At 50.7% G+C, this 24,871-nt stretch overlaps 3 protein-coding genes across 7 annotated transcripts in view; 2 read left to right on the top strand and 1 right to left on the bottom strand.

Annotated features, from left to right (window-relative positions):
- Tet3 (tet methylcytosine dioxygenase 3) overlaps positions 1-2,955 on the top strand; it is a 102,609-nt gene extending 99,654 nt beyond the window's left edge. For all 5 annotated transcript variants that reach the window (XM_041641248.1, XM_041641249.1, XM_041641251.1 and 2 more), the window contains one exon: positions 148-2,955. In XM_041641248.1, coding sequence (XP_041497182.1) covers positions 148-1,922 — 1,775 coding nt within the window. In that variant the 3' untranslated portion in view covers positions 1,923-2,955. The remainder of the gene's footprint in view (positions 1-147) is intronic.
- Positions 2,956-2,969: 14 nt separating this feature from the next.
- Positions 2,970-3,611, top strand: LOC121435917 (keratin-associated protein 9-1-like). The gene has a single exon (XM_041635482.1). It carries the CDS (start codon positions 2,970-2,972, stop codon positions 3,609-3,611), a length of 642 nt encoding a protein of 213 aa, XP_041491416.1.
- A 9,743-nt stretch (positions 3,612-13,354) lies between these two features.
- Positions 13,355-21,212, bottom strand: Bola3 (bolA family member 3). The gene is made up of 4 exons (XM_041639349.1): positions 21,074-21,212; positions 19,154-19,277; positions 17,494-17,582; positions 13,355-13,608 (listed from the first exon to the last, which is right to left on the bottom strand). The coding sequence occupies exons 1-4, from the start codon at positions 21,125-21,127 to the stop codon at positions 13,543-13,545; spliced, it is 333 nt and encodes a 110-aa protein (XP_041495283.1). The 5' UTR covers positions 21,128-21,212; the 3' UTR covers positions 13,355-13,542.
- Between the last annotated feature and the right edge of the window lie 3,659 nt (positions 21,213-24,871).

Here is a 24,871-nt window from a genome sequence, read left to right as displayed (position 1 = left end):
ACTCACCTCAGCACCTCATCCATCCTGGCTCTGCAGAGAGAACAGCTCTCAGGCAAGGAAGGCAGTTCTAGCCCTGTCCATTGCACCTAGACCTTGCCAGGCTGTGGTGTCTGCCCCCGTTTCTACCTTGCCTTCTGCCTTCCCCAGGCCTGTCTCTGAAAGGCGGATTATCGCAGCAAAGCCTGAAGCCCTCCATCAAAGTGGAGCCTCAAAACCACTTCAGCTCCTTCAAGTACAGTGGCAATGCAGTGGTGGAGAGCTACTCGGTGCTAGGCAGCTGCCGGCCCTCCGACCCCTACAGCATGAGCAGTGTGTATTCCTATCACTCTCGCTATGCACAGCCCGGCCTGGCCTCCGTCAACGGCTTCCACTCCAAGTACACACTTCCCTCCTTTGGCTACTATGGCTTTCCATCTAGCAACCCTGTCTTCCCCTCCCAGTTCCTAGGCCCCAGTACCTGGGGACATGGGGGCAGTGGGAGCAGTTTTGAGAAGAAGCCAGACCTCCATGCTCTACACAACAGCCTGAACCCGGCCTACGGTGGTGCTGAGTTTGCCGAGCTGCCTGGCCAGGCTGTTTCCACAGATACCCACCACCCCACCCCTCACCACCAGCAGCCTGCTTACCCAGGCCCCAAGGAATATCTGCTACCCAAGGTCCCCCAGCTCCACCCAGCATCCAGGGACCCCTCCCCCTTTGCTCAGAGCTCCAGTTGCTACAACAGATCCATCAAGCAAGAGCCAGTAGACCCTCTGACCCAGGCTGAGTCTGTGCCCAGAGACTCTGGTAAGATGGGCAGAACACCCTTACCCGAGGCATCTCAGAATGGGGGACCCAGTCATCTGTGGGGACAGTACTCAGGAGGCCCAAGCATGTCCCCCAAGAGGACTAACAGTGTGGGTGGCAACTGGGGAGTGTTCCCTTCTGGGGAAAGCCCCGCTATTGTTCCAGACAAGCTCAATTCTTTTGGGGCCAGCTGTCTGCCCCCTTCACACTTCCCAGACAGCCAGTGGGGACTGTTCACTGGTGAAGGCCAGCAGTCGGCCCATCCTGGAGAACGGCTTCGAGGCAAACCCTGGAGCCCCTGCAAGTTTGGGAACAGCACTTCGGCCTTGACTGGTTCCAGCCTGACTGAGAAGCCGTGGGGGGTTGGAGCAGGGGATTTCAGCTCTGCCCTGAAAGGTGGTCCTGGGTTCCAAGACAAGTTGTGGAATCCTGTGAAAGTCGAGGAGGGAAGGATTCCCACACCGGGGGCCAGCCAGCTGGACAAAGCCTGGCAGGCCTTTGGCATGCCCTTGGGCTCCAGTGAGAAGCTGTTTGGGGCCCTGAAGTCGGAGGAGAAGCTGTGGGATCCATTCAGCCTGGAGGAGGGGACAGCTGAAGAGCCCCTAAGCAAGGGGGTGAAGGAAGAGAAGAGTGGCCCAGGAGTGGAAGAGGAGGAGGAGCTGTGGTCAGACAGCGAACACAACTTCCTGGATGAGAACATTGGTGGAGTGGCCGTGGCCCCTGCCCACTGCTCCATCCTCATAGAGTGTGCCCGGCGAGAGCTTCATGCCACCACGCCACTCAAGAAACCCAACCGCTGCCACCCCACCCGCATCTCGCTGGTCTTCTACCAGCACAAGAACCTCAACCAGCCCAACCACGGGCTGGCGCTCTGGGAGGCCAAGATGAAGCAGCTGGCTGAGCGGGCGCGGCAGCGGCAGGAGGAGGCTGCGCGCCTGGGCCTGGGCCAGCAGGAGGCCAAGCTCTATGGGAAGAAGCGCAAATGGGGGGGTGCTATGGTGGCCGAGCCCCAGCACAAAGAAAAGAAGGGGGCTGTCCCCACCCGGCAGGCGCTGGCCATGCCCACAGACTCAGCGGTCACCGTGTCCTCTTACGCCTACACAAAGGTCACTGGCCCCTACAGCCGCTGGATCTAGGTGCCAGGAGCCAGCGTACCTCAGCGTCGGGCCCGGCCCGAGCTGCCTCTGTGGTGCTTTTGCCCTCATGCCCGGGGGCGGGTTGGGGGTGCAGAAGTCTCTCTATATCTACATATATGGATATGCCTATCATATATATGTATTTATGGTCCAAACCTCAGAACTGACCCGCCCCTCCCTCCCTACTTCCCCAGCACTTTGAAGAAGAAACTACGGCTGTCGGGTGATTTTTTTTTCGTGATCTTAATATTTATATCTCTACATTGTTTTTATTTTTCCCCTTGTTTTGAGGGGCTTTTAATTTCTCTTTGTTTTTAAAACTTTATCCTTGTATATCACAATAATGGAAAGAAAGTTTATAGTGTCCTTTCACAAAGGAGCGTAGTTTTAAATTCCATTTAAAATGTGTATTTATTGGGTTTTTTTTTTAAAGCGACAATAGTAATGGTTACAGATGGGCAGGAAAGGCCGTCAGTGCTTCCTGCCGGGCGAGCCCAGTCTCCTGGGAGCTGCAGGTTCTCCCAGCTATCTGCCCCCCACAAACCAAGGTTAGCATGTAGCCCTGGTCTATCCCTCCTTCCCACAGGCCGGGGAGCCTTTGGGACCACCCCGTTCCCCTCTGTGGAATGGGAGAAGCTGTAGACATCTGGGGGCCCGGCCTGGAGATGCTGGTGTTTGATGTCCCCAGAAACCAGGTTGGAAGTAGACAGCTTCAAGCTTGCTAGTCTCCACACTGAATCCTCTCTGTCCGTTATTTATCAAGTCATATGATGTCCTGGTTCGCTAGGCAGCACCTCACGCTGGAGCAGGAGTCGAGAGGCTCCTAGTAGCCCTTCCCGTCTCATTGGTAAAGCCAGTGAGTACCAGGCTGAAGGAGGCTTAGTGGCAGTTTCTTTACAAAATCGCCCCAAAGTTTGTCAATACTGAAAAAGGGCTACTGTATCTTTGAAAACAAGAAGTTGAACCCAAGCTGTGAAGAGCCAGCGTGCTGTACGGTGCTGTAGGGTGCGGTGCTGTGTGGTGCTGTGCAGTGCCGTGCGGTGCTGTATGGTGCGGTACTGTATGGTGCAGTGCTGTGTGGTGCCGTGCGGTGCTGTATGGTGCGGTGCTGTGTGGTGCCGTGCGGTGCTGTATGGTTCGGTGCTGTGTGGTGCCGTACGGTGCTGTATGGTGCGGTGCTGTGTGGTGCCGTGCGGTGCTGTATGGTGCGGTGCTGTGTGGTGCCGTGCGGTGCTGTATGGTGCGGTGCTGTGTGGTGCTGTACGGTGCTGTATGGTGCGGTGCTTTGTGGTGCTGTACGGTGCTGTGTGGTGCTGTACGGTACTGTGTGGTGCTGTACGGTGCTGTGTGGTGCTGTACGGTGCTGTGTGGTGCTGTGCGGTGCTGTATGGTGCGGTGCTGTGTGGTGCTGTATGGTGCAGTGCTGTACGGTGCTGGAGCCTGGTGCTGTACAGTGCGGTGCTGTGTGGTGCTGTGCGGTGCTGTGTGGTGCTGTCCGGCGCTGTGCGGTGCTGTGTGGTGCCGTACGGTGCCGTGTGGTGCAGTGCTGTATGGTGCGGTGCCGTGTGGTGCTGTGTGGTGCTGTGTGGTGCAGTGCTGTATGGTGCGGTGCTGTGCGGTGCCGTGTGGTGCTGTGCGGTGCTGTGTGGTGCTGTGCGGTGCCGTGTGGTGCTGAGCCTGGTGCTGTAGTATTGTGCTGGGACTTTTCTGACTCTCAGGGCAGGTGGCATCCTGCCAGAGCTCAGCAAGCCAGTGTGATGGCAGGTCACTCATCGTCCTTATTCCTGGATCTTCACATGGGACAATGGTGCAGTCCTCCCAGCCCACGCAGGGCATGGCCTACACTTCATTTAAAGTGCAAGGGTCAGGCGTTTTCAACAGGTTGCTAATGCTTTCCTCCTCTGAGGAGGCCAGTTCTCCATTGGATCTTTCTCTCTTCCCTCCTCTTCCACCTACCATGTAACACACCCATTCTAAAATCCTGGTGCATTCATTTGATCTTTGAAATGAGAGCGTTGGTGCTTTAATTTCTGTGATGTTGTCGAGAGAGGTTGGGCCTGACAGGCAGAAGCGGCGCCGGTCTGCAGCGAGTCTGAATTTATGGTGTGTTCATTTTCCGATGCTGTTAGCCATGTTACCCAGCTGCTCGTGTGGACGTGTGTGGTGAGCGGGGGGCTTCATCAGGACACACACAGAGTAGCGGCCAATCCCTGAGGCAGCATTTATCAAGTGCTTCTAGCCAGGTGTGGTCTTCATAGACGGAGCATAGCAGTCCCACGACAATGCTGAAGGCAAGTCCGAGTCCCCAAGCTTCGTGGTGCCTTGTGCCAGAGCTGAGAGCCGAGCGGCTGGGTGTTGACGGTAGCCCTTCGGAAGCACTGGCAAAGAGTGCTAAAAGGTGTCCTGAGCATTTTTGTGGTCTGGTTTTAACTGTAAATAGTGAAAGATTTTTTTAAGCACTTTTGCCTAGATTTAAACAGCAACTTGAAAAGAATAAAAAGTACATTTTAACATGGAATTGTGGGAGAAACTGTAAATAGTAGCTGCGTATTTAACGTGCTTTGTCAATCCACCTTTACCATATTCTGTAAAGTTGCTATTATTTTACAGGACAGAAAAATGAAATATTATTGCTTTTGAAATAAATACCCAAGAGCTTATCAGGATTTAGAATTATTCAGAATTCAGATTTATAGGAAAGCCTCTGACCTTCTGTTTGACAAGCTAAAGGAGTCAGAGTCTCTAAGGCGCATGCTAATTTTCTAGTTTTGAGGGAAAGTTGGGTCCTTTAAATGCTATTTTGCTTAAATCGCATCAGTGCTTTTATGCAGGTCTCATCTGACTCCGTGCTTAGGTAGATGCGGGGGTGCCTTGAAAAACTTCATTTTAAATAATCTTAAATATGATATTTTACAAAGCATTTGGAGAATGTGACCGTGTATACGGCCCGTGGAAGCCCCAGGTTGGCTGTTGGCTTGCAAGGTCCCAAGTGTGGTCCAGGTGATTCTGATGTCGGCAGTGTGTGGATCTCTCTGACGTGTATTCAGTATGCTCCAACCCTCCTCACCATTTGGTAGCAAAGCCATTAGATGAATGGAGAAACCAGTACAAGCTAAAAAGCATGTGACGTCCATCCCCCAAGCCTGCACAGCCTTGGTTCAGAAGCTCTAGGCCAGGACACAGGCTGCTGTGAGGTGAGGCAAAGGCGTTCTGTGTTGGCCTTTCGGGTCATGGCGAGCGCTGTTTCGGGGCTCGGTGCTGTGGCTGTGCTTGAGCCCATGCTGACTTTCACACACTACATGTATAACCTACCTCAACTCTGTCGTTGAAATGAGCATGCTTTAGACGTGTATTTAAGACGTAACTATGCACAGTTCTATATCCCCCACCCCTTGCTGCTGAAGGCTTCTTAAAGAGAAAAATCAAAATTTTTATTTTTTACTGGCACTATCATTTTTTAAGTCCTGAAGATGATTGACAAGACATTTTTATCATGAAAAGAAAAAAAATAAAGCCATTGCAACTCAAGAACCTGACAGCGTGAGCGAGTTTTAAGAGTACCATTATAGCAAGGGAGATGATGGCATTGAAGTCCGCTCCCAGTGTGCCCGTCCATGGCCACAGTCCACATGCAGCGTTTGGTGTCCCCTCCCCCATTGTTTTGTTTTGCTTTGTCCTGTTCTCCCTGACTGCTGTGTGCGAAAGGACTTGGGAAGTTGTATCCCAAGAGATTTTCTTTTGTAGTAACAATCGCTTTGCAGCAGGTTCTCACAGAATAACCGGTGCTCACTGGAGAAGCCACCCGTCAGTAGCTCTGCTGAGGGTGGCGCACGGATTGAAGGGTTCAGCTTGGGGTCTGGTTTTTAGCAGAGCCTATGCACCTGACCCCCAGCCCTCCTGGGTGCTGCTTTGTCTCTTCACCGAGGTGGCCCTGGTGCATGGGAAGGGCTTCTGCCTTCTCTGGGCCTCCACCTGCTCTTGGGGAAATGGCGGTTTGCAGGGCTAGGGATTTGGGTGCTAGATGGATGAACAGAAGTAGCAGCCCTCTGTTGCTTCGTGGCTATGGCAGTGGATGTGTGAGGGCGGTTGACAGTAGCTGAACACCCGTGTCACAGAGCGAGGAGTTCCTGACTGCCTCGAGGTGTCAAAGCAAGGCCGAGCTGGTGGAACACTGACATACCCTGATGTGCCTCAACCAATCTCCTTCCTTTCGTTACTGAAGTGTGTTTTCTGGACTTGGAAGCATTTTTATGAATTGAAATAGTCTAATAAATGGTGCTATGGTGTTTCAATGTGACTGTCCCTGATCTTGTCTCCCTGAGGTGCTATCAACGTTTGAAACCACAACCAACCAAAAACAAGGTGGGCTCCGTCTCTCGGCTTTTCTTTCCTTCTCTTTGGGTGCTGTCTTTGTAGACCTCTGTTTACTGCGCTGTGTCTGCTCGGAGCAGTGTTCTGGCTTTGTTGGTTTTGTTTGTTTGTTTTTGCTTTTTTTTTTTTGTTTTGGTTTTTTGTTGTTGTTTCCCTTGGTGGCCAAAGCTAGGCACACAGAGAAAGGAGCTTGCTCCTCCTAAGGACGGCGGTGGCCTGCCTGCCTGGGTGGGCTCTATGGGTTTGTGCTATCTTCTCAGGCCATATTAGAAAGGGGGTGGTGGCTTTTAGGAAGGAGGGTCAGGCCCTGCCTCTTCTAGTATGGCAGGTATTCTCCTGTGGTCCAGGGTGCTAACCCCAGAGGGGCCAGGCTGAGGTCCAGGGGGGAATGCCTTCACCTGGCCCCAGTGGGGACAGGGTGGGCAAGCCTTTGGTTCTCACCACTCCCTGATAGCTCCTGGTGCTGAGACTAAAGGCAGGTGCTTTCATTGTCCCTGATGCCACCACGGCTGCTTTTAGTTGGTGCTAAACTTCTCCTGTGTCCACATAAGCTGATGTAAATTTTAAGAACTCGACAGGAAGCTCCATTTTTATATCATTCACTGTCACAATTTTTTTTAAAAATACCTCAAAAACAGGACATTGTGACAACTTAGATTCCATGAGGGTGTGACACCCGAAGGTTGTCCATTAAATGACTTCCTTGCCCTCGACACAGCTGAGATCACTCTCTCTGCTCATCGGCAGTTAAATGGCAGAGTGCCCAAGGAAAGGAGTGTGGTTGGATTGTTTTCATCCTTTAGTTTTGCTTTTGAATAAAATGTGAATCTACTTTGCCCATCTCATCGCGCTTTCTGTCACGGTTGCTGTCATTTGAAAACTCCCACACCTGGTTCTATCTGCTGTCCCTACCAGGCAAGCTTCACCACATACCCTGGACCAAAATAACACATTGGCAGTGCATGACCCAACCCAGGCTCGCAGCTCCACTTGCGCCCATCTTCACCGAAGCGCTGCCTTCCTGGCAGCGCTGCCCGAGAGGGCAAAGCAATAGGCTTCTCACCTGAGCAGAGGGAAGCAGCATAGAAGCCAGGCTCTGGACTGTGTGCCTAAGAATCAGTGAGCTGTTTGGCCTGCTCCTCGTTTGCTTCTGTTCTGATATCAGGGATGCTTTCTGTAAGGTGTCGTTCATGCTCTCCTCGCTCTGACTGCCCATCATTCAGGGGGAACCCTCACTCTTCATATGGGGACTTCAGATACTAATTGGCTCATCTGGACATCCTAAATTTTCTTGATTCCAATGCAAGTTTGTTTGTTTGTTTGTTTGTTTGTTTTTGAGGGGGGAAAGACAGACAGGAGTGGTGTCATTTCTTTTCTCGTGTTTAAAGAAGCAAGGACCGGCTATCTCAGCATTCTAATGCTTTAGACTTGATCTAGAACCCTTGTAGCTTTTGGATGTGTTTTATTTCTTATCTCTTTGAATTCCTGTTTGGTTACCTGGCTTCCAATGGAGGTGAACTTAACAACCATACTTGAATATTCCGTCTTGACTTTGTAAACTGTGGCTACTTGAAATGAAGTTTATCTGGGGTTGATGGATGAATGGTAGGTTTTTGCAATGTCTCAAGGCAATAGGATGTGTATTATTAAACTGTAGATATCTTAGTACAGTAAATTTATGCTGATAATTTTATTTTGTATAATTTTTACCTTTTGTTAATATTTTCCTTCCACTTTATTGGTTTGTCTCCTGAGCTACCGCCTTCCTTTCCCTTTCCTTCTCCCCCAGTGTTTCAGTAAATTTAATTTAGGGTGCCTAGAAATTGCAAGTATGTATCCTTTTTTGATTTGTATTTTATTATAATTTACACAAACAACTGGGTTTGTGAACTGTATTACTCCTGGCATCTTTAAAATATTGTGGGTGTTTTAATAAATTTTATATTTATTTTTTGCACTCAAATTCTGTGTGAGCTATTTTTTTCCTCTCTCTCACCTTGAGCCATAACTAAATTGTGACGTAAAGGTACCCTGAGGTCTTGCCCTCCTGTATGTATTATAGACACCCAGATGAAGCCTGCCTCAGAGCAGTGGGGGACCTGCTTTCACCTTGCCTGGGCCTATCATCTGAGTAGATGGAGATCAGAGCTCTGGGGTGGCCTTGGTCAGCTTTTCTCTGCTTTTTCCCCTCTAGTCAGTTTAAATTCAGCTATCCGCACAGCCACCTTAGAGCTGCTAAAAACCGCCACACGCTGCTGGGTTCTGAAGACTGAAGGCTGGGCCCAGCTTCTGCTGTCCCTGGACAGAGGGGGTGCCTTTGGTCCAGGCTGCAGTTCTGGCAGTGGTTGGGTTTGGGGAAACTGAGCTGAGAGAGAAGGATAAATGGGCAGGAAGCTCTGCCCTATGCTCTTCCATTTCCTCTCCCTAAAATGTCCCACCAAGCAGATCTAGCAGCAGAAATCAGCCACCCAGCAAACTAGAGGTTCGGTGATTTTTCCAGAGGAACCGTCTAGAAATACCCAGGCACACTGTCCAAGGTCCTGTTTATATCTATGCACCGTATGCCTGGTACCCTCAGAGGGCAGAAGAGAGTGCTGGATTCCCTGGGACTACAGGTGGTTGTGAGCCACCGTGTGCATGCTGGGAATTAAACCCAGGTCCTCTGAGAGCAACCGGTATCAACCACTGATCCATTGCTCCAGTGCCCCCCCCCAACACACCAATTTTGGTTTTGTTTTTCTGCTTCCAATTGCATTTGAAGTTTGGCTAAGTGTCTCATTTAACTCAACTTCCTGGTCTATCCTGATCTTCATTTTGTCGCCACCCCTACCTAGCCACACTGCTTGGTCAACAACTTTATTGAAAGTTCTACTGCTGGTAGGACTGGAGAGGTGACGTAGCAATTAAGAACACTTACTGTTCATTCAGGGAACCTGAGTGTTCAGTTCTTAGTACCCTCATCAGGCAGCGTCTATAACTCCAGCTCCAGAAGATCTAGTGTTCTCTTCTGGCCTCTGAGTATCTAGGTACATGCATACACACACACACACACACACACACACACACACACACACACACACTGCAAAAGCAGCTCCTCTGATGAGGGTTTAGAGATTTTGTGGTCTATGGCTAAAGTGGTCATTAGGAGTTATTTTAGTACTATATCTACTCAGCAGAATAACAATATTAGGTTCTCTCCCCTGGGGCTTATGCCCTATCTAGATCCAAGTTCTTGGTCCCATTAGCAGTGCCAGGCATGGGTTCTATCTAATGGATTGGCCGTTAGAGCCAATCAGAAAATGGTTGGTTGCTCCCATGATACTCTCACCACTGTTGCGCAGTGGGTAGATCTTGGCAGACTACTAGTTATTGTAGCTGGCAGGGTTCACGGGTGACTACTCTTCTCCTCCAGGACCATCTAGTAGACTATGAAAGCTAGCCAGTTGGGATGAAGCTTCCAGGTGAGTACAGTTCGATTCTTCCATATTATGTGATTCAGGTATGTGCTGTCTTAAGCATTAAGGTTTTACCATTACGTGCACAGGATAGCCGAGAGTATTGACAGTAGCCTATGATGCTTAGGGGACCCTGCTGGCCAACAACTTCTTAAAAAGAAAAACCCTCACATGGTCAACATGCAGAGAATAAGAAACTGCAGAGAGCTGTCCTGAAATGGAGTGTTCATAGCAAGAGCACACACACGCATCAGGGGTTGTTGTGCAAGAGGGGAGTGTAAGACCCAGAAGTGGTGGGTGACTTTGAGGACATGGTATTTTCCAGACAGCGAGCGAGCAGTTACACAGAACTCAGTGGCAGTTGTGACAGCACGCACAAGACCATACAGTCTCAAGCCAGACAAAATCCCAGCATGCACGGGGTGCTTTGGCCTCTGATAGCTGCCAGGAGAGGGGGTCCGTTTTCTTTAAAGCCATGGCTGCACTCCCAAGGGTAGTGGGTGGACTGCACAAACTGCACTTGACGGGAAGGAAACACCAAGTTGAGTGGGTAGGGAATTGAGCTTGGGGCGGACGGGTAGAGGAGCTGGGTGAGGGGAGGTGAGTATGGAGTTCTCAAAGAACTGATAAAATTCTATTTTAAAAGCTTTACTGCTGGCCCTGCAGACTGCTTAACATTGAAGAATTGTCAGTCACCTCACCTGAATACTCTGCAAAGAAGAGAGAGACCTTCAGCATCCTGGAGGAGACCAGAAGAGGGGTTCAACCCCCCAACCAGTGGTGTGCCTGTCTGCATCTCCAGAACGCCAGATAAGACAAGGGTCTTGTGCAGCTGCAGATGTTTAGTGCCTCCCACACCTTGGGCAGTTGTGCAGACACGCCCTGCCCTAGGAGTCCCCACCTTTACCTCCACACTGCCTTCATCCCCGACAAACACTCATCTCTGTCCCAGCCTCACCACTCTCCCACTCCTGGTTTGTACCATGTGAGCAGCTCAGGGAGGTGTCTTGTGGCTCACCCCACCCCACCCCTGCAGCTTCTTCTCATCCAGAGCTTGCGGGTTCTACTGTCTATCCCATGTCCTGTCACACTTCTGCAGCTAGAGATGTCTTTGGCTTCAGCTTAGACACCATCTTCAGGCAGGCTAGGAACGCTGACTTCTCTGAAGGACTACACTTCCCTAAAACCCTCTGATCCTGGGGGGTCTCAGGCACCTGCAGTCTTCCTATCACCCGAAGACAATTCCTTCACAATGCAGCCTACCAGACATGTGCAACCCACAGCCCATGGGCCACATGCACCCAGGATTGCTTGAAATGTGGCCGTAGGCATGGTTAGAAATCATGACAGGCTTTTTGACATTTTTTCCTTTTTATTTTTACTTCCTTTTATTATATTTGGTGGGGGGAGACCGGGAGAGATGTGTGCTTGCTGAGTGTAGAGAGGTTAGAGGCCCACTTCTAAGAGTGAGTTCTCTTCCTCCACATGGGCTGCAGGGATCTAGCTCAGGTTTAGACCAACAGGACCAACAAGGCCAACTGCGCTGTGCCAGCTGAGCTACCTCCCGGGTCTGGCAATTGTCTAAGGACCCAGTCGCATGGTTTTCAAGCGTGAACTTTAGATCACAGCATGTCCAAACCTCAGACACCAATGCAGGCCTTCCCTCCGAGACCCTTGCTCAGCTGCCTGGCCTCAAGTGTGACTACCAGTACCAAGGCTGTACAAAACCGTGTCTTGCCCTGGTCCCCTGGTGACTCTGGGCTGCCGCGTGGTGCTCCGTGGCTATGTGCCAGAGCTGAAGTTACAGGTGCCGTGAAATCCAAGTTGCCTTCACGTTGCCAGACTCCCCAGCCACACCCCGGGTGTCCTCAAGCTGCTCTTCCCTGGTACAGTTAGCCCACAGTAGATCCTGGAGCTGGCTACGGACGACTTCACAAACTAGCACAAGCCCTATCACTACCAGACACCTTGCTCCATGGCAGATCCCTCCAAAGCTGGGGCCCAGACAGTTCTTCACACTCTGGTCTAAATTTGGGAAGATACATTCTTATGTGCCACACACACAAAAGAACTTGAGTTCAAATGCCCGGAGCACCTATAGACTCGGCACAAAAGATGCCCGGCTGGTAAAAGTGCTTGTCACCAAGCCTGGTTCAGTCCCCAGGACTCAGCGGAAGGAAGAAGCAACACAGGGAAGTTTCCTTTGACCTCCAGTGTGCACTGTGGCACCATGTGTACGCGCACACCACATGTGGTACCATGTGTACGCACACACCACATGTGACACCATGTGTACGCACACACCACATGTAGGACCATGTGTATGCACACACACAACACATTATGATTTTCAAAAGAAGCTATATGGCAGGTGGCACATATGTCTTTGATCCCCTCACTCCAGAGGCAGAGGCAGGTGGATCTCTGAGTTCAAGGCTAGTGCTGCGGGAGCGCCTGCTCCTTCAGCCAGTAGCTGCTGAGATACCAGCCCCTTGGGGTGTGGTCTCTCTTTTAAAAGCAGCGATTGCCCTCCGCTTGTTATCTTGCTTCCGGCTCCTGGCTCCGCTTCCGGCTACTAGGCTCCTTTCCTGATCATGCAGAGGGCTGTTGTCTGGGACGGTGATCTGTAAGTTTTTTCCCCTTTAAATGAATAACCATTCTATTAATCATAATTCCGAACCAGTGTGGAACTGTTTGTGACTTACGCCTTCAGGTTAGCCTGGTGTACACAGTAAGTTTCAGAACAGCCAAAGCTTTGTGGAAAGACCCTTTTTCAAAAGAAAGAAGGAAGGAAGGAAGGAAGGAAGGAAGGAAGGAAGGAAGGAAGGAAGGCAAGCTATTCAGAAGGGATGTGGGGGCTGGTAAGGAAAGCAGGCAGAAGCCACACGGAAGGGGCTGACAAATCCTGCAGAGATCCCCCGTGCTTGCAGCAGGCCTGACCATACTTTGACGAATCAGTCAGAATTCAGAGCAAAGGCACAGAGTTGGCCACTGAACGTGAAAGGATACTGGGGAGCAGCTTCTGGAAAACAAGAGTGAGGCAGGTCCTGGGGCTGGGTGCCAATTACCCTGCTGCACCCTCTGCTCACCATCGTGGATCCAGAGACATTGGTGACAACGACCACTAGAACTTCCATACAGAACACCAGACTTCAGAGCCCTGGCACCCAGAATGGATGTCCCAGCTTCCCAGAGTCCAGGGTGAGCGTGTGTGGCTGGCTAAAGCAGCATAGTTCCTGGCCAACTCACCTCCCGCCCATCAGATGCAGAGGATGGGGGCCTTCAAACCCCGGGTGAGGCTCGCTATTCCTCAGCTCCACAGGGTATGAGAAACTAGGGGTTCCTTATTCTTGGAGAAGTAGGGGAGGGAAAATTTTTAAACTTTTTTATAGAACCAAGAAATCTAAGGTCAGGTGTGGTGACACACCTTTCTTCCAAGCAGCAGAGAGGCAGAGCCAGGAACTATTATCTCTGTTAGTAGTTCCAGGCCAGCCAGGGCTACACAGTGAGACTCCGTGTCCAGTAGCAGGATGAACTCTGCAGAGATGAACCATTGCGAAAGGAGGACATGCTTCTGGAAGGGGCCTGAAGCATGACTCATGCCTGTTGTGAGCAATAGGTATCTGTGGTCTTTAATTAACTTCTAAATAGATAACATACCTCCTATAATTATAATACATAAATGTCTATGAACAAAAATAGATACATTTTTTTGGCAGGGATTCTTCTGGAAGATGGCTGTGGCGAAGTGCACTCAAGGTCTCAGCATCGGCAGTCACGTGACCGGGGCGCCGTCAGCACTTGGGGACAGAGGTAAATATCCGAAGGCCGTGCATTCCCTTGATCTCTTCTTTTAGTGCCTGAGGAAGAGATGTCACAGTCAGTTCTTGTGTCTTGCCGTTGGCTACAGGTTGTTCTACACAGCTGTCTGAAGGATACTTTGCACATGTTTTATTAAGCAATTTTTCCCTTCAAAACATTTTTTGCCTATGTTTGTGTGGTGTGTGTATGTGCATGCTTGCATGTGTGTGGGTGTACATGTGTGTATGTGTGCGCGCTTACATGTGTGTGGGTGTACATGTGTGTATGTGTGCGCGCTTGCATGTGTGTGGGTGTACATGTGTGTGTGCACTGTGTCCATGCGTTTGGAGGCCTGAGGCTGACACTGAGTGTCTTCCTTGGCTGCTCTCTGCGTTACAGATCAAGGCAGAGTGTCTCACTAAAGTGGAGCCTGCTGTTTCGCCAATCAACTATCCAGCTTACTCCAGGGGTTCCCCACTTGTGCCTCTGGGCGCTGATGTGATGCTGAGTGTGGTCCCAGAGGTCTGTGATGCCTCTGGGCGCTGATGTGATGCTGAGTGTGGTCCCAGAAGTCTGTGATGCCAGCGTCTAGTTTCACCCAAGCTCTGGGAATCCGAGCCCAAGTCCTAGCTCTTGCGCACAAGCCCCTCTACGCCTCTTCCCAGTAGCCGGGTCTCACTGGCTAGTCCTGGCTGGCCTGAGTCCTCCAATTCTGAGGATTCCTGGAGGCAGAATCACCATTTTTGGACTGAGGTAGAGGTAGGAGCCAATGGCTGGCTGCTTTGCTTTTCTGGTCTTCAAGTTGAACCCCAATATCTATCTCTGGGTTTTTACTACTCATGCTACCTAGAGGTGCACACCACCACACCCAACTCCCTTTACAATTGTTTTTATTCAGTAGTATTTAAGTTTGTAGCCAGGGTGACAGCACATGGCTTTAATCCCAGCACTCAGGAGGCAGAGGCAGGTGGATCTCTGTGAGTTCAAGGCCAGCCTGAGCCTGGTCTACAGATTGAGTTCCAGGACAGCCAAGGCTACAAAGAGAAGCTCTGCCCGGAGAAAACAACAAGAACAACCCCACCTGTGTTTGCTGTGGTGTTACATATCCATAGCCCAGCCACCGGGGTAAGGGAGCGTGGTAAGTTGAGCTCAGGAGTTCAAGTCCAGTCCAGCAATACAGGAAGACCCTGAACCTATAGCGTGCGCGCGGGCACACACACACACATACACACACACACACACTCTCTAACAACAGCACACACAGAGACATACACTCCTACCTGGGTTGTGGAGTTAAAACAACACTGAGTACCCCTGGCCCAAAGTCAGCAAGTGAGTAAGTAGGTCAGGATATGGACCCAGATGTTTTGTGGTCCTGGATACAGCTGGTTTCAGTCATGTTCCTAAGTGGCTCTACCCAGGCCAACTCTATGTTCAATGGAAGCCTCAGCTCTGCCAACAGAAAGGACCCTGGAAAAAGCCTCATAGACACAGTCTGGCCAGTTCCCTCTGCTTGCTGCAGGCCCAGGATGCCCTCTAGTGGCTACTTCTATCTCTGCAGCTGGGTTAATGCCAGCCAGGTGGGAAGCGGAGGCAGGCAGATCTCTGAGTTCAAGGCCAGCGGGGTCTAAAGAGCGAGTTCCAGGACAGGCAGGACTACACAGAGAAACCCCATCTCAAAACAAACAAACAAAAAAAGAACATCACAACAACAAAACCCCCAAAATACCGTGGGTAAGAAGACTCAGCTTGAAAGCCAGTTGTTGAGGCGCACGCCTTTACTACCAGTGCCTGGGAGGCAGAGGCGGTCAGATCTCTGAGTATGAGGCCAGCCTGGGCTACAGTGAGTACCAGGACAGCCAAGGCTATATAGAGAAACCCTGTCTTGAAAAAATAAAAAGTTTACCTTGGATAAGCGTGTCTGAGCATGCCCGTGCACACAATGTTGCACCAGGTATTGAGGAGACAGGAAAGAGTGGGTGATGATAATGAAGAAGAAAGCCACAAGAAAGAACTCAAGGCCAGCAGCAATGTCACCGTGAGGGTCAGGAAGATGGCTCGCCAAGTAAGAGCGTTTGCAAAGCAAGCCTGACAATTTGATTGAATTTGATTCCCCAGAACCTAGGTAAAAGGGCCAGATGTGGCACACATCTGTAACCCTGGCATTCCCACAGCGGCGTGGGAGGGGAAGACAGGAGACTTGCCTGGAAGCTAGCTGGCCTAGGGTACATGGTACATTTAAGGAGGGCTGCATGTGTCCTCAGACTGTGTGGGTACAGGGAGGTTAATAACTTACTCAGGGTCACGACTGTAGCTGCAGGCCAAGGGATGCATGCAGGTTAACAGCACCCAGGCTACACCAGTATCCAGTATCCAGTCACACCAGGTAGCATATGTGTTTGAGAACAAAACACAAGTCCCACAGGAAAATCCATGTCCAACAAGCTGTGGGGAAAGCCCCCAGCCAGGTCTTCCCTGTCCTAGCTACCTGCATTCTAAGCCTGGAACCCACACAGAGCTGACTGTATCTGGAGGGGCTCTGAGAATGTGAAAGGGATAACGTGTCCAGGGTGCACGTAGACATGTCAGGACACAAGTCAGAACCACCAGCAACTGGAAGAAGGTGTTGGAGGGTAGGTGAGATGACCCAATGGGAAAAGGTGCTTGGCAAGCCTGACTACCTAGGTTCAAATCCCGAGGACCCACATGGTGGAAGGCAAGTTCTACTTTAACCACATAGGTGCTGCAGCATTGCGCCCCACCCCTAAAAGTACTGCAGAATACACAATTTTAAAAAGAAGGAGTCAGAAAATGGAGGGGCCCTGGGGCCCAGCCAGGAGGATGGGAAGTAGCTTTTGAGTTGGGTGCAGAAGGGAACTAGGCCAGAGGTCCAATCAGGACATCCAGAGGGAGGGAGGTCCCTCCGACAGTAGAGCACATGTGAACCCAAGATAAAGGGGCTGATGGCCAGAACTCTGCTTTTCAAAAGCTAAAGCAGCTGACAGCGCCCAAGAGCTCTGAGTGACACCAGACACAGCTGTGGGGTGGCTTCTGATCCAGAGGTCCAGAGTCAGCGCTGGTATAGGTTCCTACTGAGGAACACAAACCCAAATCTACAAAAGCGTGTCATTTAGCCCTGTGAGACCAGAAAACACTGAGCAGGCCAGGCACAGCGGAGCAAGTCTCTAACTCTGCTCTGGAGTCCACACAAGCCAGTGCCAGAGGACACGCCTCAAAAATCCCTAACATGGCTGAAGCTGTACAGCAATGGGCAGAGCACTTGCCCAGCACGCATGAAGCCCTGGGTTCCACCCTCACCACCTCACACTAGCCGTGGTGATGTACACCTGGAGGTGGAGGCAGAAAGATCGGAAGTTCAAAATCACCCTTGGCTGTATAGTAAGTTCAAGACCAGCCTGGACTACCTAGTCTTTAAAAATACCCAAACAAGGCTAAGGATCCAGTTCAGTAAGTAGATTTTCACTGAGGGGGTCTAAGCTTAGTCCCCAGACTTCATAAGCCAGGTGTGGTGGTCCATACCCTCAGCACTTGGGAGGTGGAGGCAGGAGAGTTAGAAGCACAAGACCATCCTTGCCTACATAATGAGTTTGGGTCTAGCCTGGGCTTCATGAGACTCTCTTTAAAACCATAACAAAAACCCAAACCAAAGAAACAGTAAACATTGTAGTATTATCAAAGAGGTTGAGAAATAACCGTTGGGTGGCCTAGTTCCAATTCTGAATGAATTTACATTTGCTCAAAATCTCAGACTAGTGAGTCTCTGGTTTTGTGTTTCCAGGGTCTCACTCAAGTCCTGTCCTCCTGACCACATTCTAATGGCTGCCCTGCTGTGCCCTGGAACTGACAGCGATAGCAACCATGCCCTCTGCTGTGTGCTCAGATGTTGAAGGCCAGAGGGACAAGGACCGTCAGCAGCCACTGACCTGATTGACCATCTGGTGCTGCTGGACGGTCCTCTTCTCTTTAAACTCTTCGGACTCAATTTTAATCTCGTACATCGCCCCACAGCCTCCTGAACAGACAAAGTCAAAAGCATCTCAGTTACAACAGATGGTAGCAGGCAGTCCTGACATCATTCGACTAACAGGTCCCAGTAAGAGCACAGTTTCCCATCTGACATTCACTTCTGGCCTCTCTGCTACCCACACTATGGAGTGTGGGCAGGAAAGAGGAGGCCCAAGGCCTGGGAAGCATTGGGAGGTAGAAATTCTCTCTTAGTAAGCCATGGGAGATGGTGGGAGGGTCAATTTCAGTTTCCCACCTTCCACAGACCTGTTAAAAATACCCTAAGGTTTCATCCGATTGTGTGGTCCCTCCAGTGGTGGCTGGCAGTGACTATCAACTTGACAGAATCTGGTATCACTTAGGAGACAAACCTCTGGGCATGTCTATGAGGAAGTTTCTAGATTGGGATTGCTCACCCCTAAACTGGATACCTGGACGAAAGGAAAAGAGAGCTGAGCGCCAGCATCCCCTCCCTCCCTCCTTCCCACTTCGCCCCTCTCCGTCTCTCTCCCCTTCCCTCCTTCCAGACTGGACATGATGTAACCAACCTGTAAGCAACTGCTTCAAGCACAGTCAACTATGCTTTCTTACACCAATGAACGCCCTCAGGGCCCTCTCCTAACATATAATAAAATAAACTTCTTTGTGTTTTGTTTTGTAAGTCAGGGTCTCAAACGGTCTGACCTCAACCCCTCCACATAATCAAGAATGGCCTTGAATTCCACCTCCTGAATGTTGGGATTACGAGCCAGCACAACACACTTGCTCAATTTTATGTTTCTGGGACTCAAAGCTGGCCTGTGTACACATTAGGCAAGCGCTCTACCAACGGAGCTGCATCCCCAGCCCAAGAAAAGCGATTTCTGAATGTTCTCCCTGCGAGCTTTCAGGGAAGTCGGAGAGCCCTTCTTGCAGTGACCATGCAGAGCCGTGTCTTATCTAGCTGCCTGCACCCGTGTCCCTCTCTGGGCGTGTCTGGGTAAGGCCCCCATCTTCCGTCTGCTTCTAGTGCAGAAGCTACACCGCCAGCCTGGTCCTGACAGACAGCCAGACATGTAGAGGTGGCCTGAGGAGAACAGGACTAGCCTGGGCTTGGAGAGTCTGCCCTGGGTCCTGATTCTGCCTCTGGTTCTCCTGTTTCCTTTTGATGCTTTGGGCTTGACTCTTGGATAAAGTATAAAGTAGGGTAACTGAAAAAAACCTACCTTGGGCCTGTTCTAGCTCTCCATCGGACGGTGTCAGAAGGATTGGAGTGGGTGGATTACAAGTCCATCTCAAAAGTGAGAGACTATCCTGAGCTCTTGGTGCCTCCAGAGGGGCAGGCTTGGTGGTCAGCAAGAGAGACCTCATCTAAGCAGGGCTAGCCTGGTAACCCAGAGTTTTCTCAGCCAGGCCTTTGCCTTTGTGGTTTCCCTCTGACGTTTCTAAGTCCCCATCTCCATCTGGCCCAAAGCAACACAAACGGAGAAGTCACTATGGAAGGTTCCCTCCTCCCAGCCTTTGGACTTCAGCCTCTCCCCAGCTAAAAGCTCAAAACCCCCAGCAAAGCCCCATGGCAACGGTGGGAGAAAGCCTCACCTGAGATGTCCGTGACTTTGATAGCTGTGGCTCGAGGAAACTTCTCCTTGAGAACCTGGGTCACCTTGAGCTCCCCCTCAGTCTGGGAGGCAAACATCCGATGTACACAGTGCAGGAGAGGAAGCTGTGACACAAAGAGGGGGGCTGTGGGACTGTGAGCTGTGACACACAAAGAGGGGGCTGTGGGACCATGAGCTGTGACACACAAAGAGGGGGGCTGTGGGACCATGAGGAGCTGTGACATACAGAGGGGGGCTGTGGGACCGTGAGCTGTGACACACAAAGAGGGGGGCTGTGGATCCGTGACATGGTACAGCCATGGCCCCTGCTGGGTGGGGCAGGGAGCGCTGGCTTGTAGGTGGCATCCAGTCACCCCTCAGTCTCACCACAAGGTCCAGAGCAGGTGCTATTCTAGACCCCCAGGGCTGTATCCTGGGTCTCTGTGGTAATTTATGTGCATGCAGTTGCCCGTGTGTGCATGCGCACTGGGGGTCAGAGGACAAACACAGCTGTCATTCTCAGCCACATCACCTTGTATTTGGAGACAGTCTCTTGCTGGCTTGGAGCTCATCAAGTAGGCTAGGCTGGCAGGCAAGCCCCAGGGAGCCCCCTGTCTCACCTCCCAGCAGTGGGATTACACGTGTGTGCCCTCACACCTGGCTTGTGTTTTCAAATTTTTACTTTGAGTTGTCTGTGTGTGTGTGTGTGTGTGTGTGTGTGTGTGTGTGTCTAAGAGTTTGTGCACATGAATGTGGCGCTTCAGAGTACCAGATCCCTGGAGCTGGAGTTATAGGCAGCTGTGAGTTGATTGACACGTTGACATGGAGGCTGGAAACAGTTGGGGTCCTCAGGAAAAGCAGGGAGCCCTCTTACCACCTCACATGGGTCCTGAGGACTGAACTCGGACCATCCTCGAGAGCACGTTACCAGCTGAGCCTTCCGCCCAGCTCGCTATCAGCTAGTTTCACAAGGCTGAGATAGAGTCTGCCTCTCCACAGCAGCATCCCAGAGCTGACCCCAAGACAGGCCCTGAAGCAGTGAGTGAGCAAATGAGAGGCTTGGCCGGGGGATGTAGGCCAAGAAGCCTAAGAGATGGCCGGATTTCAGGCCAGATGAAAGCCTGGAGTTCGATGGTCTGTGTGCTGCACGAAGGAACAAAACCAAGGCTGTAAGCCTGGGTGCAACTGCTCCTGTGACAGAAGCAGCCACGGTGGCCTAACCGGATGGCAGGCAGCATGTAAGGTCACTAAGACGCAGAGTCACAGGCTGACAGAATCCCTGATGGCCTGCCCTAGATGACAGTCCTGGAAGCAACACAACTCCTCAGCATGGGAGGCAGATTCGATACCATCAGGCACGGGAGGAGAATGATGAAGGAGGTAAAGCTAAAGATGAGTCTGAAAGGGGAAAAAGCCTAGGCACCGTGGCTTAGGACGTTATTCCAGGAGTCAGGAGGAATGTCACAAGTTCTAGGCTAACCAGGGCTATAATGCAAGACCCTGTCTCAAAAACCAAGAGAGGGTGGGAGGATTAGGAGAGCTGCTGTAGACTGGGTTCCCACTCCAGGCTGCAGGCTAAGGAGGGTGAAGGTCAGAGGCCTGCTCTGTGTGCGAGTGCAGAGCGCAGACTCAGCCTAAGTGCCCAGCACCAACGCCTGGACTCGGGACCACAACACCGAGTGGTTTTCCGCTACAGAAGGCAGTATTTCTTTCCCAGGTTCGCTCTACTGTGACGGATTATGGGACTGTCCCCGATCCACTTGAGCACGGGTACCCCCCGCCCAGCACCCCCAGTGCGAATCAGAGAGGTCAGGAGAAAATGAATGAGAGCAGGGAAGGGCCCTGGTCCTGCCCCACGTCCCCAACCAGACAACAGCCACCCGAGCTCCCCCGCAGCTCTGCCCGAGCCCCACCGGCTCACCCCGTGGCTCCCGCGGAGCAGAGGCGCAGCGGACGCCGGGCCCCATGCCGCCATGCCCGGCGACACAGCCCGCAGCCCGAGGTCACTGTGCAAGCGGAAAGACTCCCCAGCACTCAGTCTGGAACCGCAGCCCTGGGCGAGCCCGCCCCCTGCCGCCCGGAGGCCGCGCCCGCCCCGTGGTCGGCACCCGGAACCGCCGTACCTGCAGGCCTGGGCGCACCCTCCATCCCAGACCAGCTTCCACGGCAGGGTCCCCTGCTCGCCTCCAGACGCCCACCTCGGCTGTCGGGTGTACAGGACAGGCCTGCCTCCTGACAGCCCAGTCAGTGCTCTGGGGAACTGGTTTCTTTCCAGAAAGGAGTTCTGTGAAATTCTCAAGCAACAGGGGGTCTTCTCAGGTTTATGTTTTAGAAAGAGTGCTCTGGTTCCGGGAGGAATCGTAGAGAACAGACTGCTGCAGAGGCCAGATGAACGATGAACCAAACCAGGGGTGGAAGGAGTGGGGATGAGGTGTGGTATGGGTGTTAGATGAGGGGAGAAAGATGGAAATTTGTTTTGGAGTCCCCCAAATTCCAGGGATACAGCCCTGGGATTACAGGATGGAACCTGTTTTGTGTTCAATGCCAGCCAGGGCTAAGTAGTGAGTTCCGGGCGAGTTTGGGCTATAGAGACCCTGTCTCAAAACCAAATGGGATGGGAGTGTGGTGGCTCTCACCTTTAATCCCAGCTCTAGAGAGACTGGGGCAGGAAGGCCATCCTGGGCTACAGAATGAGTTTGAGGCCAGCCAGGGCTAAGTAGTGAGACCTTGGCTCAAAGCAAAAAACCATCAGAATAGGTAGGCTTAGAAGCACACACCATGAGGGATAAATAACAACCCACAAAGCACTATCAGAGAATGAAAGCTGACGCTCCCCCAAGCCCCATCTCTCGGGTGGTGATTGTCTGCAGCCTCAGTCCAGTGTGGCCTGCAGGACTTTGTCACTGCGCTTTGTGCAGTCAGTTCCTCCCGTGCGGATTAGACCTGGATTTGCTCTTTCAGGTGATCAACTAAAAGCAGGCTCATTTATAGGCGGGGTATGGTGGCGCACCTTTAACTCAACACTCGGGAGCCAGAGGCAGTTAGATCTGTTAGTTCAAGGCCTGCCTGGCCTACATAGCAAATTCTAGGACAGTTAGACAATAGAGAAACCCTGTCTCAAAACAAAACAAAAATGTTCATTCCAATGTTGAGTGACTCCTGTGTTCTAGCCCTCATCTCCGCATTACTTGATACACATATTTTTCTGCTTGATTCCTTAAAACTTATGTTAAAACTTACACTTATGTTAGTGTAATTAGGGGTAATTTATTAACTTTCAAGTTTCTTTTGTGCCAAGAACACAATTAAAACTAAAATGTTTTAGCTGTATAGTGGCCCCTTTGCTAGTCAAACCACATGTTCAGATGCGCAGGGACTGGCTAACTAGATGGTGAACCAGACCATTGAGATATGCTCCCTGGATTGGGCTGGAATTAAATTATGGTTTTCCAATGTATTGCTAAGCTTGTAGAAAGCCTGGCACCACCAGCAACCAGCTTTGCAACCAAAGAGGCAGAAATGCTCTGGCAATGGAGCAGATACAGAAGTGGTTCTGAGGAGGTAGACAGAGGACTCTCTCCGAGCTGCTGGAAGCCAGCCCTGCTGGAAATGAGTACTGAATTCATTGCAGACGAGTTTGCCACTTGAAGCTGAGTGCCCTAGGTTAAGGTCAGACTTACCTCCATCATTTATATTGGCACCTTTGCTTGTCAATCCTGTTCCACAGAACAATAACCCACATAACTGTGACTGAGAACTGTTGGCGCTCCACTGTGCACCCCTTACCTTCAGCTTCCAAGAGGATGTCTAAGCTGCTCGAGAGAACAATGTCTCAAATCCTTCAGCCTCCCCATCACACAAAGGAAATCACCTTGCATGACTTCACCCTCACCTACTCATCCAGCTGGAATCTAAACTGCAGGACACGACACCCAAATTGTCCTGCCCAGGTCAGCCAGGCTTTTGGTCACACAATTTGTTGTTTTTGTTTTGAGACTCTCCTGCAACCAAGCCACATCAGTACTGCCTGCAACTTGAACCTTCTTAAAATTTTTATATTTTGTCTGGATGTTTTGCTTGCATGTATGTCTGCACAACATGTGCATAGTGTCCAAGGCCAGAAGAAAGTGTCAGATCCCCTGGAACTAGAGTTACAGATGGGTGCGGACTGCCATGTGGGTGCTGGGAATCAAGCTCTGGTCCTCTTCAGGAACAGCCAGTGCTCTTAACCACTGAGCCATCTCTCTAGCCTCTTCATTTCCTTAAACCACCTTTGGGGCCCAGGAAATAGCCGAGCCTTTCTGTTCTGAACTTGAGGTTCGTTCACCTTTGTTTACTTAGGGTCTAATCACTCTGTGTTTTGTTTATTGTTGAGACAGGGTCTCCTATGGCCCAAGCTGGCCTCAAATTTATGTCGCTGAAGATGAGCTTGGATTTCTGACCCTCTTGCTACAAGCCTGCACCACCTCATCACCACGAGGCATCCTCAGTTAGGGTCTCTTGGGATGCATCTTCTGTTTTTACTTCACTGATTCTTAGTAACAGTCATTTTATAGAGGAGCCTCCTAGCACCCCAAGAGTCAGTTCTTAAAAAATTCAATCCTACAGCCAGCGGTGGGGGCACATGCCTTTAATTCCAGCAGTTGGGCGGCAGAGACAGGTGTATCTGAGTTTGAGGCCAGCCTAGATTATAGAGCAAGTTCCAAAAGAGCCAGAACTACAGAGAACCCTTTCAGAGGGAGGAGGGATTCAAGTAGCTGTACACCAGCTTCTTAACCTTACCTGAACATTTGTAGAAAAGACTGAAAAACCTCCTGCCTCCCAAGACTGCTAAACTTTCCTTCTGAGTAAAGCCCTACAATGTCCTCCCAGTCCCTTCAAAGTCAAAACACAGTGGTACGACCTAGGATCTGTCAACCAAGGGGCATGCTTCTAAATGGAAAATCTTGATACTGGATAATGTTAAGGATGCATGGCTTGTTTCTGGCTATGCGGCTTCAAAGCCTAACTCTGGCCTTCCTGACTCTTGTCTGGGTTATTTCTACTCTTCTGAAGCTTTAAAGAGCTTCCAAAGACTCAGCTGTTTGATTCCCTGACACACATTTTGGTGATCACTTCAAGTTTAAGGTTATATGTAATTTTAAGATGATCATTAAATTTATTTAATTATGGGGGGCATGCACATGCCACAGCATACATGTGAAGATAAAAGAACAGATTTCTGGAGTTGTTTCTCTCCACTATGAGGGTTCCAGAGATGAAACTACTCAGGTTGCAGGCTTGGCAGCAAACACCTTGACCTACTGGGCCATCCCAATGGCCTTTGTGATCATTTTCAGGCCTACTGAAACAAACAAAAACTCACCAAAAATGAGGTAGGCACATAGCACTTAAGAAGCCACAGAGCAAGACTTCAAGTCTGAAGCCAATCGGGGCTGCAAAATAAAGCCATGCCAGTAAATGTATAATGCTGACTTAACAGTTTGCCTGTGTCTTATACAAGATTAAGGACATGTGATCACTTAGGAAGTTTCCAACTCTATTCAAAAAGTCCAAAACCAGTTTTCAGACCAACCCAAGATGCACCTGTAGTTTTTCTAAAACTGAATGTAACAGCTATTCTTGCTTGTCTACTTGACTACATATGAAATTAACTAAAACCAAACCAACCAAGAACACATGTGAAGGACTTGTCAAGTCATTTGAAGTGAGAATATCC

This window comes from Microtus oregoni, unplaced genomic scaffold (genome assembly GCF_018167655.1).
Source record: "Microtus oregoni isolate MIOR12 unplaced genomic scaffold, Mior012 000002F_ref0000024, whole genome shotgun sequence".
Lineage (NCBI taxonomy): Eukaryota > Metazoa > Chordata > Mammalia > Rodentia > Cricetidae > Microtus > Microtus oregoni.
Note: the sequence above shows the minus strand (reverse complement) of the source record. Positions and strands in the feature narration are given on the sequence as shown.